The sequence below is a fragment of the Pollachius pollachius genome (assembly GCF_949987615.1).
Source record: "Pollachius pollachius genome assembly, chromosome: 4".
In the NCBI taxonomy this organism is placed as follows: Eukaryota; Metazoa; Chordata; class Actinopteri; order Gadiformes; family Gadidae; genus Pollachius; species Pollachius pollachius.
In genome coordinates, this window is record NC_136937.1 from 12,776,147 (window position 1) to 12,790,505 (window position 14,359).

Consider the following 14,359-nt stretch of genomic DNA (forward strand, 5'->3'; position numbering starts at 1 on the left):
GTTTGCTGCCGCGGTTGTGTAAGTTGTCGCTTGACAAGTGGATGTGGAAGTGGAAGTTGTCAGTGCGCTCTGCCTTTGTATGTTTTATTTCGCTGCACCACGGCTGTATGTGACGGTGTTTGGTGCGGCGGGAATACTCTGTTGTAAACAGTTGTGGAAGTTGACGTTTGAGAAGTGGATGTGGCTCTTTTTGCGTCGCATCGGACGCTAGAAAAAGTTTCCATCTGGAATGCATTGGCTCTGCTTGTTGCAGGAACATCTGCAGACAGTCAAGGGAACAGACTTAGGTATTTGTCTGCTGCAGTCTGGATGAGCACCACAAGGTAGTACAATAATCCTGAAAATTAGCTCATAATACCTTAGATGATATCATATTTGCTGAAGAAAAAGTTTTGATTAATATAAATAGTTGATAGCTTTTTCCGCCACTCTCTTGGCTTTGAGGCCTGAATATTTGTGATGATTTATTTGACTTTGTTTAGTTATGCATAAATAAAGTTCACAGGAGAATACATCTTTTTTTTTCCCTTGAAATGTGCACGGCAGATGAGAAAACACTGGTCTTAAAACACTGCGCTACTTGTAAACCTGAGGAGAGAGTGAAGTGTTCTTCCAGAAGTCTGTGTTTCTGCGTTTAGCACTGAAAGGCTGAAAACAGAAAGTGGGCTGCTCTTTCCAACTCTTCCTTTTTCCATGGCGACACTTGTTAAATAAAAGGTCAGCATAGTAAGTTGGTTAATTATTCCCCCTTCTTGATTAATTTAATCTCTCTCTCTCTCTCTCTCTCTCTCTCTCTCTCTCTCTCTCTCTCTCTCTCCCTCTCTCTCTCTCTCTCTCTCTCTCTCAGCATTGCTCAGTAGAAGTAAAATAAATAAATCAGAAAGGTCTTGGGGAAAAGGTCTCAGGTCTTACTAAAGCATGTTGTGCACACGTGAGTGTGTGTATGCGAGTGCATGTGTGTTTTTATGAGTGTCTGTTCTGTGATCGTGGGTGTGTCTTTAACAAATGTGTACATGTATTGGCGGTGAGGTAAGGTCAAGGATATTTCAACAGCAACATATAATGAATGACAGACCATGATAATGGAAACAACTTGACTTTAGGAGGAGGAGAATAGAGCAGTGAAGGGAAATACTGGTCTATCATAACACAAATTATAGTCTAAAGCACATTGACATCGGATAAAAAGGGTGGTATTAAGTAGTAAGTAGGTAAGTAAACAAACAAACAGAATTTCTACAGCGACAAAATGAAATCATAGTGTCAGTGCTGCATTCTGGTTAACGTAGGTAAATAGCACATAGATCATCAAAAAGTTATCAACAGCACACCATGTTACACATGAGAAAGATAAATGTTAGACAGAGTACAACAACGTCAAAGTATTTTAGCCTGTATTATTTCTTTAAGCTCAGCTGCAGCGGTATATCGTACACCCAACTTCATACTATAAACCCGAGAGATAAACATCATGGCAGTGTCTCCTGTTATTGAAGTGCATTGGTCAGTCCTGATCCAGCTCTTGCAGCCTTCTATGGGATTATTTTGGAAAACACTGCAGCTACTGGAGTCCAGCCTTGTATTTTTTTTTATTAACTTCTTATTAACTCCAGTGAGGGACCACATGTGATGACATAATCAACAAAATAAATAACGTCATACATCAATTAAAATGTTAACATGTGTGATTTACATCCAAGAAGGATGACTGTATATCCTCCTTATGTAAAACTCCACATTAAATACACATGGTGCATGCAGCTTTGAAATGTTCCTGTCTATCCATTAAACCATTGACAAGAAAAAAGAAAATCCGTAACCACTCAAAGGTTTTTTTTATAAAAGCCTTGTTCAGAACCAACGAAAGAGTAAGCCTGGCTTTCTGCTTGACAGAGAAATGCAAACAAACATCCCAACAATTGTAAACACCCTGTCCCATGCGAGCACTCCCTTCCCTGCAATATCTTGACCTACGACCTCTCTCGTTACTCCGTCTCATCCGTACGAACTCTGCGTTTCCTCAAAGCGCGAACCTAGCGTGGCATAGATGTATTATAAGGTGTATATATCTATGGCGTTGCTGCAGCGGGAAGTGTATTTTTATGCAGATGAGCGTTGATTGTGTGTTGATCGTGTTGTGTTGATCGTGTTTTGTTTATTGTGTGGTGTTGATGGTGTTGTGTTGCTCGTGTTGCGTTGATCGTGTTTTTATGATGGTGTTGTGTTGATGGCGTTGTGTTGATGGTGTTGTGTCGATCGTTTTGTTTTGATGGTGTTGTGTTGATGGTGTTGTGTTGATGGTGTTGTGTTGATCTTGTTGTGTTGATGGTGTTGTGTTGATTGTGTTGTGTTGATGGGGTTATGTTGATGGTGTTGTGTTGATGGTGTTGTGTTGATCATGTTGTATTCAGCATGTTGTGTTGATCTTATTGTGTTGATGGTGTTGTGTTACTCACGTTGTGTTGGTCATGTTGTCGATCTCCTGCTCCTCAGGCCGCTTCGTGGCGGTGGACACCGCCCCGGAGGAGGAAGGTGTGGCCGCCCAGCGAGGGGAGGCCAGCGCCAGGGCCGTGCTGCTGAGCCCGGTCCTGGACCAGGAGGACTGGAGCTGCCTGAGGCTGGTGTACCAGATCACAGGGGTGGGCGGCCTGGAGGTGCTGCTCCGCAGCGAGGGGAAGGGCTTCGACCGGCCCCTCTGGAGCAGCCAGGCCCCGTCGGACAGCTGGGTCATCTCCAGCATGGACCTGCCAAACACCACTGAGCCCTACAGGGTAAACAGCTAGCACGGGCTGCTCCTGGATTAGCCTTTGGTGTACAGTTGGTTTCTTTTGTTTTTGGTTGGATCTTTTGAATTCGTTTCGGTTGATTTCTAAAATGAGCCGCACACGTTGTCTTGATGCTCATACAGTCAATAATAATCATCAAGAATAACAAGGTGACAAGTACGCAAAACCGATAATGCTATTAATGACAATGAACAATCAGTAAACAGAAGGTAGTGTTTAAAAGCCATGTGCAGGAACTTCCCTGTCGAAATAAATCATCCCAACCGGTTGGGAGACAAAAAGTGCTCACTCAGCAGACCCAGTTGCCCTGTGTATAGTATGTAGGTCGATCTAACAAAACAAATGATGCACAGTTTCAGGGATGCTTCCCTTTGTTTAAAAAGAGACGCATGAAGGAATGAGACGAGACGGTGATAAATGAGTGCATGCCTTCGCATGCACATGAACTACCGCAGGCGCGCACGTGCACGCGTATACACCCTTGTATAAACAAATGTTTGAAGAGTGCTCTTTGTTGGTGGTGGTGGTGGTGGTGGGGCTGATGGTGGGGGTGGTGGTGGTGGTGGTTGAGGCGGTAGTAGAGGTGGTGGTGTAGGAGTTGATCACTGGCGGTGTTGTTGGGGGAGGTGTTGGTGGTGGTGATACTGGTGGTCGTGGAGGCGGAGGTGGTGATGATGATTGTGGTGGTGGTGGAGGTGGTTATGGAGGTGGTTATGGAGGTGGTTGTGGAGGACGTGTTGGAGGTTGTAGTGGTGGTGGTTGTGGAGGTTGAGGTGGAGGCGGTGGTGATGATGGTGGTGGAGTTAGAGGTGGTGGTGGTGGTAGAGACGTTGGTGTTGGAGGATGTGTTGGTGGGGGTGGAGGTGGTGGTGGAAATGGTGTTGGTGGTGGAGGTGGAGGTGGTAGTGGTGATGGTGGTGGAGGTGATTGTGGTGGAGGATGTGTTGGTGGTGGTTGTGGTGCTGGGGGTGATGGTGGTGGAGGTAGTGGTGGAGGTGATAATGTAAATGCCATGACGTTATTGACGGGGGGGGGGGCATGTCTGGGCTCGACAAGGGATCTCCTCACCACATAAACACAGAGTTCAGACCCGTTATCATCATCCATTACCTCGCCCAAGAGAGACTACAGCGAGGGCTCCGGTCGATCAGTCACACTGCTGTGTTCTTTACAAGGCCTTCCAGACCTTTTGGCTGGGTTGCTCTTTGCAATGAATAAGGAATTGAAATCTTAAATTCCACCAATTGAAGACCTGGTGTTTTAAGCCTTTTTTAAATAATGATCCAGTCAAATAGTGTTTGCTGCTTTTGAAGTCAGAGATAGAGATGGATAGAGATGGAGAGAAAGAGATAGTGAGGTGGATTACATTACACTACATCGGTTTCTTTGGCAGATGTTTTTCATCCAAAGTGACCAGTACGTAAAGCTCTGAACAATCATTGCATTCAATCAATCAATCAATTGATTTATAAAGCACATGTTGCCTAAATACTCGTGTAGTTGATAATAATCAACAATAATCACAAGGTAAAAAGTAAGTAGAAGTAAAAAAAGATCAATAACAATCAATAACTAAGAACAATCAATCAATAGAACGTTTAAAAGCCATGTTCAGAAAGAGGTTAGTTCCCTGTCAAATAGATGAAACCAACCAGTTAGGATAAAATGTCCAAAATGTAGACAAAATCCAAAGAGATGGTGATGTGGATTAAGTTACATTCCTTGTTTGCTTGGCAGATGTTTTTCATCCAGAGTGATGCTCTGAAGAAAATCTCTGAACAATCATTGCATTCAATCAGTATTGGAAGAAGGACAACTCTAAGGGCTGCACAAACACAGATCTAACAACATCCCAAAGCACTGCAAGATATCTGCAGGGGTCAGAACCAGGGGAGTCATATAAAGAGGATGCACACACCCTCAAAGTGCAGACAGACTCATGCATACACATATCCACAAAAGCACACAATGAAAAAGCACAGAATACACGTGATGGTCAGCACAAGATCTTTTGTAACGCCGCAAATTCAGCCAAATCTGCAATACCAATAAAAAGCTTATAACTACAACACACAAGGGTGAAACCGGGTAATAAAAACAGAGAGGTTAAGAAAAGGAACAAAAAGATAAAAGACACAGCAGGGATTCAGCTCAAGACAAACTGCATACGACCGTGGTTTAAAAAGTTTCTAACCTCAACTTTTAACTTTTGCGCATCTGCTTCCAAACAAATAGTTTTTAACCAATCAGCATCTGCCAGTGATATCCATGTCACTGTGTACGTAATGGCATCGCTCTACTTCACACTAAGTGTTTGGCTCCTTTGTCTACAACAAATACCTACTGATGAGCTAGTGCTGATCATGATGTGTTGTTGTTGAGGAGAAGAAGAAGAAGAAGAAGAAGAAGAAGAAGAAGAAGAAGAAGAAGAAGAAGAAGAAGAAGAAGAAGAAGAAGAAGAAGAAGAAGAAGAAAAATAAATAGTACATGATGAATCCCTGCAGGGGAGGACATTCTCTGTATTTAACCCTTCCTAGCATACTAGGAGCAGCAGGTTACCCCACAGTATAGGCTACACTGTGTGGCCCAACAGGAGTTGGTAGGGCCCTTTCCTTAGTCCTCTTGTATGTATTGTTTTGTGCTGGTAGTCTTTTGAGGATGGGTTGTGTGTTGGTTTGACAGGTGACATGTTATCCACGACGTGTGCTTCATGATGGGTAGTTGCTGCTGTGTTGATCATGTCGTGTTGTGTTCATCAGGTGGCCATCGAGGGCAGTCCCGGGGAGTTGCAGGGCAGTAGCGTGGCCATCTTTGAGATCCACATCAGCCCAGGATACTGCCTGGGTCAGTGACATCACTGCAGGACTCATCACTCCAGAACACATCTTCTTTTGATTTACACCATGTGCACCAGCCTAGCTGTGCTGTTATGCATCTCTCACCTCCTCCCTCTTTCACTTTCTTTTTGATCTGCCTCCCTCTCTCTCCCTTTCCCCTCTTTCTCTCTCTCTCTCTCTCTCTCTCCCTCCCTCTCTCTCTCTCTCTCGCTCTCTCTCTCTCTCTCTCTCTCTCCCTCCCTCTCTCTCCCTTTCCCCTCTCTCTCTCTCTCTCTCTCTCTCTCTCTCTCTCTCTCGCTCCCTCATTGAAATTCAGCTCAATTCAAAAGAGCTTTATTGGAACGGAAAATAACAGATTCATTGCCAATCCATGTTGTTTCTTTCCGTTTAAAGGTTGATTTATGAGACGCATGTTGTTTTGTTGTCCTGTGTGTAGAGTGTAACTTTGAGGAGACCCACCTGTGTGGCTACAGAAACCTGTGGAACACCAACGTGAACTGGTACATAGGAGGGGGGCTGGCCGTCCAGAGCGACCTGCCAAACGATAACACATACAGCAACAAAATCGGTGAGTGACGTTGTATAGCTTCTGTGATACCTCTGCTTCTCTCTCTATAGCTCATTGTTTTCTGCATCCCCATGAAGGATCCATGTGCATTATTCTGTAGTACTTAAAGATACCATGTCATTTTGTACAACTTTGCACTTTGCAATATCACTATCGCAATGACCGCCTCCATTTTGGAAGCATAAGAAACATTTTAATGTTAATTATTGTGTTCATAGAAATTTCATTGTCATGTAATTTAGCGTGAAATGATTTGTCATCATGGGATGACAGTGTTGTGTTTGAAACTGCTAAAGCATTTCTCATGCTAGACAGGCCATCTGAAAACTTTGTATCCTTCCGTCAATCAGTTTATCTTTATCATAAAATATCTCCAATAACAAAACAGGAAACAAGGCGTAACTCTCCCCACAGTTTATTTTTGGTTTCCGACCCAGGCTCTTGGCTGTCTCCTAGTAGGACTGCTGGATCAAAAGTTCTGCTGTAACATAGTAGGACTGCTGGATCAGAAGTTCTGCTATTACATAGAAGGACTGCTGGATCTCAGATTAGCATTACCTTACACAATGCTGCAAACCATGTTACTAGAGAACCAAACCCAAGTAATTAGCCAAACAAAGCTAGCTACAGATTGTTTCCTCTACAGGGAATATACTGGTCTGGCTATGTGTGGCCATGTTTTCGACCTCACATCCTGTCTGAGAGACAAACGCGCATAGAGTTGAGATTGTTATCTCTCCACCATTGGTCGGCACAGACCAAACAGAGCTGGACTGCATTTGTCGATCGAGGACGAATTACTTTTATTCTAATTCTACATTTAGTGATTGACATACACTTAAAAAAAAATGCAAAAACGTGTCATGAAAAGTGACATAATAGAGCTTTAGTTATCATAAGAATATATGATAACATCTGTCATATTTACATGATCAATCAGTATAATACATGTTCATTTCACATCATACACTTAAGCTGATACGTGGTTAGTTACAGTCAATCGATCTGTACGTCTATACAGCAAATACGATACAAAAAAACACAAGCATAATCAATGACCTCATATTGGACATCTCTTCGTAGGCCACTTCATGTACGTGGACTCCATCTATGCCAAGACCTTCAAGGAGGTGGCCAAGCTGGTGTCGCCCATGACGACCGTGCCCGTGTCGGGCTGCCTGGGCTTCCAGTACCAGCGCGGGGAAAAGCCCGGGAACCGGTTTTCCGTGTACACCCGGGACCAGCTGGGCCAGTACCAGGAGGTGTGGAACGCCGCCTCGGAGAACCAGACCAACTGGGCCGCCAATCCCTCTGAGTGGATCCCAGTGCAGGTGGACGTGAAGGCTCCGTACCCAGTACAGGTCAGTGGAGAGGGGTCTGTCTATACCCAGCACAGTATAGTGGAGCGTTGCCTGTCTATGTCTAGCTCTGTAGTCGTATTTACCCAGTACAGGTCAGTAGGGAGGTGTCTCATATCTAGCTCTATGGACCGTGTTTAGCCAGTAGAGGCTCCTCTTCCTGTGATGTTAGAACACATCCTCCCCCTATAGGGGACCCCCTCCTTTGAAATGCGAGAGATCCAAAGGGTCTCTGGTGGCCAAGCGGAGATAAATGTAAAACATGAGAAAAAAAAATGTATGTCGTTTTTTGATATCTTTAGTCAAAACCAAGCTTGTGTGTGTGTGTGTGTGTGTGTGTGTGTTTGTTTCATTGTGTGTGTTTGTGCATGTGTTTGTGTGTATTTATTACATTATGAGTATATATATGTGCAGACACACACACAGACACAACTCTGGTCTCAGCGTGTGTCTGCATTCGTGTTTACCTGTATGTGTTTGTTTGTATGTGTGTGTGTGTGCGTGCGTGTTTGTGTGTGTGTGTGTGCATGTGTGTGTGTGCGTGTGTGTGTGTGTATGTGTATGTGTGTGCATGTGCGTGTGTGTGTGCGTGTGTGTGTGTGTGTGTGTGTGTGTGTGTGTGTGTTTGCATGCGTTAGGTGGTCTTTGAAGTGGCGTTCAACAGTCAGCGCGGGGGCCGGGTCAAGGTCGATGACATCACCTTCTCCTCCGAATTCTGCAGTGCAGACACTGGTGAGCTACGCTCAATAGTGATCTACAACCACTGGTGAGCTACGCTCAATAGTGATCTACAACTACTGGTGAGCTACGCTCAATAGTGATCTACAACCACTGGTGAGCTACAACCACTGGTTAGTTACACTCAGTAGTGATCTACAACCACTGGTTAGTTACAATCAGTAGTAATCTACAACCACTGGTGAGCTCCCATCACTGGTGAGCTACCATCACTGGTGAGCTACCATCACTGGTTAGCTACCATCACTAGTGAGCTACCATCACTAGTGAGCCTCAACCACTAGTGAGCTACAACTGTGAGCTGCTTAAAAAAAAATTCAAGGCTCTCAAACTTTTGCATATCAATTGAAATTCCAACTGTGTCCTTCACAGAGCCGACCTTTGACCCTTCCATTGCGAACTGCGACTTTGAGTCTGGGCTGTGCCACTACACCCAGGACACTAACCTGGGCTCGGCCTGGAAGAGGGTGGCCGTGAAGCCCAACCTATTCAGGAACGGGGACCACACCACAGGGGCAGGTGGGTACATCTAGCTGCCCGGCTAGCTCCACATAGCATGCCGTGTGGGCTTTGTTCCCGCCCGGGGCTGAGGACTCTTGGCCCTTGGATAAAGTCCTTTGGATCAGCGGGCCTGATGTCGCTGGCTGGAGCTGTACCCGGGAATGTCCCTGTTTTAAAGAATATGATTTTTACCTCAGATATTATGTTGACGTATGGACCGCCAAACTGCAAATGTCCCGATATTTCCATTTATGGTTTCCTTACTTTGTAAAGTTTGAAGCGTCCCCAAAATGCCATCGCTGGATTCATGATATTCACTGCATTAATCTCGTGAGAAGCTAAACATGATGCATGTTTGAGGGCCGACGGGGTTGACAACACCAAAGACGTGCGTGTAATAAACTGAGATGAATGCCAGGTGCAGTCTGGGAAACAAAACCTCCCAGCTTTGCACACGCACCAAGAGGAAGCTGGAACCTCTGAGAGAGAACAGAGATGAGCTCCTCTCTCTTTCCGCAGGATCCTTCCTGCTGTCCCACTCCAGAGTGAGCCCTGGCTCCAGACCGGGACCCCGTTTCACTTACGTCAGTCGCCTGGTCAGCCCCCTACTCCCTGGCAACATGAAGTACTGCCTGAGGGTCCATTACTCTCTGAGAGGTGAGCCGAGTACTCTCTGATATACTGGACTCTGAGGGCTCAGGGAAGTACTCTCTGATATACCGCTCTCTGAGTGGTGAGTGAAGTACTCTGATGTAGTACTATACTCTCTGAGCGGTGAGTGAAGTACTCTCTGACATACTGCTCTCTGGGGGGTTAGTGAATTACTTTCTGACATTTATACTGCTCTCCAAGCGGTAAATGAAGTGTTCTCTGAGACAGACTGTCAAACGGAGTGGCTGTTTTGAGTTTGGTTGATTGGGTAATAGCCTACTTGCTGATCCTCGATTTTTCTGAGTTGATGATTTTTGTTGATTGATTGATTGGTTTGTTGATTGATCGGTTGGTCGGTTGAGTTGATCCATTGATTGAAGTCCTGTCGAACGTGTTTGTAAGTGCAGGTTTCAGCCAGACGGAGCAGGCCCTGGTGGTGTACGTTCAGCATCAGAGCAGCAAAAAGCAAGAGAAGGTCTGGACCCAGGGGGAGAGGTCCAAAGGCATCTGGATCGCCAATGACATCACCTTCCAGACCACACAGCCATCCAAGGTCAGGCTTGTAATTGTGCACGTTGCGCCTTGTGGACGCCGAACAAAATAAACATTTTGGGTGGATTCCTCAGAAACAATCGATTGTTGATTAAAGCGTGCAAGACGAGGCAAGGAGGACCCACATATTTCGACCACATGTATGCGTTTAGTTTGCGGAGGGTGACGTGCTTAACTAATAAAGAAAACTGCATTTTACATGACTCAATGATTATCTGGAAATGAGTCATTCCGGAAAAAAAGCTTTGAAAATATCCTAATGTGTACTTCCATGAGCAGGGTTGGAAAATGTTTTTTGAAGTAGTGTATATTATGGTGGTGTTGCCTTCTGGCCACTTGCTCATTAAATCAAAGCTGTCATAGGACAGGCTTTCATGAATCGGTTTCATTCTGAACAGATACATCACTGCTTGTATAAAATAGCCTACTACTTGGATAAAATTGTTATGTACTTGGATAAAATAGCCTTCTTCTTGGATAAAACTGTCTACTACTTTGATAAAATAGTCTTCTTGAGAAAAAAAATTCATAAGAAATAAAATAGATGTATTTAAATGCAGCACAGTGGTGGCACGAAAAAAACAACTATTGTTTTAAATAATAATAATCATTGTGGTCCCAATTAGTATAGACTAAAGGACACACTGAAGATATTATTTGTTATAAAATAGTCTTGATCAAAGCTTTGTACGTTTGTCCACATGTATGTTTATTATTAGATGTACACATCTGTTTCTGAGGGTGTCCGTGTGTGTGTGTGTGTGTGTGTGTGTGTGTGTGTGTGTGTGTGTGTGTGTGTGTGTGTGTGTGTGTGTGTGTGTGTGTGTGTGTGTGTGTGTGTGTGTGTGCTTTGAAGCTGCTGTTTGTCAGCATCTGCAGGAGTTTCTGGGACTGTGGCTCTGTGGCATTGGACGACATCAGCCTGAGCCTGGGAGACTGTGAGCTGAAGACAGGTGAGAGGAACCATCCATGACCCATTCACCTCCATTCAACCCAGAGAAACCTTTCGCTTCTCTCTGGTGGCCGCCTGTTTGGGTCAAACAAAAAAATGTATATCAGGGAAAAAACACATCTGCAATTGAGTGTCACCTCGTTCCCGACGTACTCTTGTCAGGACGGAACACCTGGCACGGTGTGATTCAAATGTATGTTATTGGCTGGAGAGAGAGAGGGTGGGACTTTTCAGCATGCTTAGCTCAGAGGCAGAGATATCCACCTCAGCTCCATGGGTTTTGCTGCTATGGGCGAGAGAGAGGATGGGATTCCGATAGAGGGATATCCACATTCCGTTTGATTTAGTGTCCGGATATTGCTTTGGCAAATAATTCGTCAAATAACTTCACTCACACGGTTTGCCTTTTAGTCATGCCAGGAATTCATAGATATAAAAATAAAATGGAGGTCTAAGGTACACCAATTCCTTTGATTTGTTACATATAGTTTCATAATATAAAATATGAAACTACAACAAAGAAACATTAACAACAATAGGAAAAATACCAACGCAGCGATGATCCTGTTTCTCTTACCTCCTGACCCACCGGCGGCCGCTGGGTTCGGAGCATTCGATTGTGGCTCGTGTTTTCAAAGGCAGCCGTACAACAGCTACAAGCACACAGTGTTATCCTCACCTGTGGTTTCCGTGGCGCCGTGGCCTATGGTTCTTCAGAGAACTCGACTCCCTCACCCCCATGTGTTCCTGGTTGGGGCTCTCTCCCTCACAGGGCTGTCCCTGTCCGTCCCCGGCCACTGTGACTTTGAGGCGGGCCTGTGCGGCTACACCCAGGACAAACGGGGGGACGCTGGCGACTGGATGTGGAGGAGGGGATCCACCCCAACCTCCTACACCGGCCCCAGAGGAGACCACACCACGGGACTGGGTGAATACCCCGCCCTCACCACAGATCTATAGAGCAGTATAGTCAATGATATTTATGAATGATGCTGTATGTGTGATGGGGACAACATATATTTGAAACAGTATAGTACATGTGTTTATGAATCGATGCTGTATATCTGACAGGGAGAACAGATCTATAGAACATGACTATGCTTTTTATTTATGAGTGAATGCTTGGTTGGGACAGGTTATGCAGGTCTATAGGACAATATAGTAAAGGAGTGAACGCTGCACATGTGACAGGGACCTATAGGACAGAAGCGTCAATGTTATTTATGAACGGATGCTGTATATGTGACACTGACAGGGACAACAGATGTATAACACATGTGGTCATTTATGAATGAACTCTGTCCCACCGCAGGCTACTACTAAACATGGAGGTGTCTCCCATGCTGTTATTTATGAATGAACTCTGTATGACCAAGTGCTACTACTAGACATGGAGGTGTCTCCCATGCTGTTATTTATGAATGAACTCTGTATGACCAAGTGCTACTACTAGACATGGAGACGTCTCCCATGCTGTTATTTATGAATGAACTCTGTATGACCAAGTGCTACTACTAGACATGGAGACGTCTCCCATGCTGTTGTTTATGAATGAACTCTGTATGACCAAGTGCTACTACTAGACATGGAGACGTCTCCCATGCTGTTGTTTATGAATGAACTCTGTATGACCAAGTGCTACGACTTAACATGAAGGCGTCTCCCATGCTGTTGTTTATGAACGGAGGCCAGTCCCACGCTGTCATCGTGACTGACCGCTGTGTCCCCACCAGGCTACTACATTTACATGGAGGCTTCCCCCATGATGCCGGGACAGGGCGTGAGGCTGCGTTCGAGGGCCCTGCGGTGGTCCCGCCTCCCCAGGTGCCTGAGGTTCTTCTACCACATGTACGGCTCGGGGGTCGGGGAGCTGCGCGTGCACCTGGCCCGGGACGGGGAGGACACGTTGCTATGGAAACGAGAGGGGGAACAGAGCGTGGCCTGGCTGCGGGCCGTCGTGGAGTACCACTCGGACTATCAGCATCAGGTACAATATATATATATATATAATATGTATAATAATAATAAATATAACATATATCACCTCTCATCAGCATCAGGTACATTACAATAAAGAAAAATTAAAAATTTGAAGAAGAATATTGTATTGATGTATATACAAATACAAAGGTTAATCCCGTTTTTGACAAGATAATGGCAACATAAAACATATTGGGTGTACCCCAACAGGTGGGTCACAGCACGGTAGAGTTTTGGACCCATGCTAAATGCACTGCGAGCTCAGAGAACTGGGGTCTTCTCTCCCTATGCTGCACCCAACGTAACACTTTTACATGGCTGTATATGGGGGCTGTACATTGTTCATTCAACACACAAAGTGCATTGAGCCTGTAGGGAGGGTCTGACCGAACCACAGGTGTTAAACATGCTTTTACTGACTCCCTAGATCGTGTTCGAGGCCACCAGAGGTTCATCAGTGAGAAGTGACATCGCAATTGACGACATCGTCTTTGAGAACGGACCCTGCAAAGGTGACTCACAACCAAGGGCATAGGAACCGGGGATGACGGCGGGGACGTGTCCCCTCCAATATCGGAGACAGGCGCATTTGTCCCACCTAAAAATTATACTGGATCTGTCAGGTTTCCGATATGTGTCCCCCCCAATGTTAAACTCATTCCTACGCCCCTGCTCATAACAAAGAACCACCCAACATATAGCTTCAAATCGCTAATTACAAATCAATATGTATGCAGGCCAATTTGTAGTATACAACTATGTCGTAATTTCCATCATTTTTATACACATTTTCTTTTTCCTCCTAATAGAAATCGAGATCCATGTGGCAAACGGAAGCTCAAACGAGATTGAGTAGACTGGAGAGAGGAGACGAAGATGGGGGAGAAATGGAAAACCTAGAGATGCATGAGACTCAAGAGTTTTGCACATGACGGACAAACCATTCTTCTAGCTACTGGCCCTTCTGGGTAAGAAGCAAACGTTGTAAATGTTGTTCATGCCAAGCTGAACACAGTAAGCCAAAGCATTCATAAGCGTGTTGAGGACGAACCCGTCCTTTCGCCGGGCAGATTAAGCTGTTTAGTGCACAAACCTTTTGTTTTAATTTAGTCATAGTCAGCATTCCCTTCTGCATTGTAACCAGTGAGGCCAGCGAGGGTGTGTTTAACTGTGTGTTTGAAGATGCATTAGATTAATGCTCCTTGCTTCAATAAACATGACTGTTACACAACCCCAATGTCAGATGATTTTCCTAACTCTGACATTCTTGCCAAGTTGTAAAAACAGACCACCAAAACAGACTTAGAAGGCCAAATTTAATGTGTTTTGTAACATCGGCCAGTGAACTTCCTATGAGCATGGTCCACCACGTCCTCCATGCTGGGAGTAAGCCACACATCTGTTACTCTTTGAGCATTCCTACAGTGTGTGCCATC

At 45.0% G+C, this 14,359-nt stretch overlaps 1 protein-coding gene across 1 annotated transcript in view; it reads left to right on the forward strand.

The window, feature by feature from the left end:
• The window catches only part of LOC307074052 (MAM domain-containing protein 2-like), a 14,802-nt gene extending 669 nt beyond the window's left edge, over positions 1-14,133 (forward strand). Inside the window, exons 3-15 of the mRNA XM_079734045.1 lie at positions 2,494-2,771; positions 5,546-5,630; positions 6,060-6,191; positions 7,275-7,552; positions 8,188-8,281; positions 8,660-8,806; positions 9,308-9,445; positions 9,847-9,992; positions 10,848-10,944; positions 11,716-11,871; positions 12,677-12,930; positions 13,351-13,435; positions 13,733-14,133. Of these exons, the coding sequence (XP_079590171.1) occupies positions 2,494-2,771; positions 5,546-5,630; positions 6,060-6,191; positions 7,275-7,552; positions 8,188-8,281; positions 8,660-8,806; positions 9,308-9,445; positions 9,847-9,992; positions 10,848-10,944; positions 11,716-11,871; positions 12,677-12,930; positions 13,351-13,435; positions 13,733-13,779 (1,937 nt within the window). The 3' untranslated portion in view covers positions 13,780-14,133. The remainder of the gene's footprint in view (positions 1-2,493; positions 2,772-5,545; positions 5,631-6,059; positions 6,192-7,274; positions 7,553-8,187; positions 8,282-8,659; positions 8,807-9,307; positions 9,446-9,846; positions 9,993-10,847; positions 10,945-11,715; positions 11,872-12,676; positions 12,931-13,350; positions 13,436-13,732) is intronic.
• The last annotated feature ends 226 nt before the right edge of the window (positions 14,134-14,359 follow it).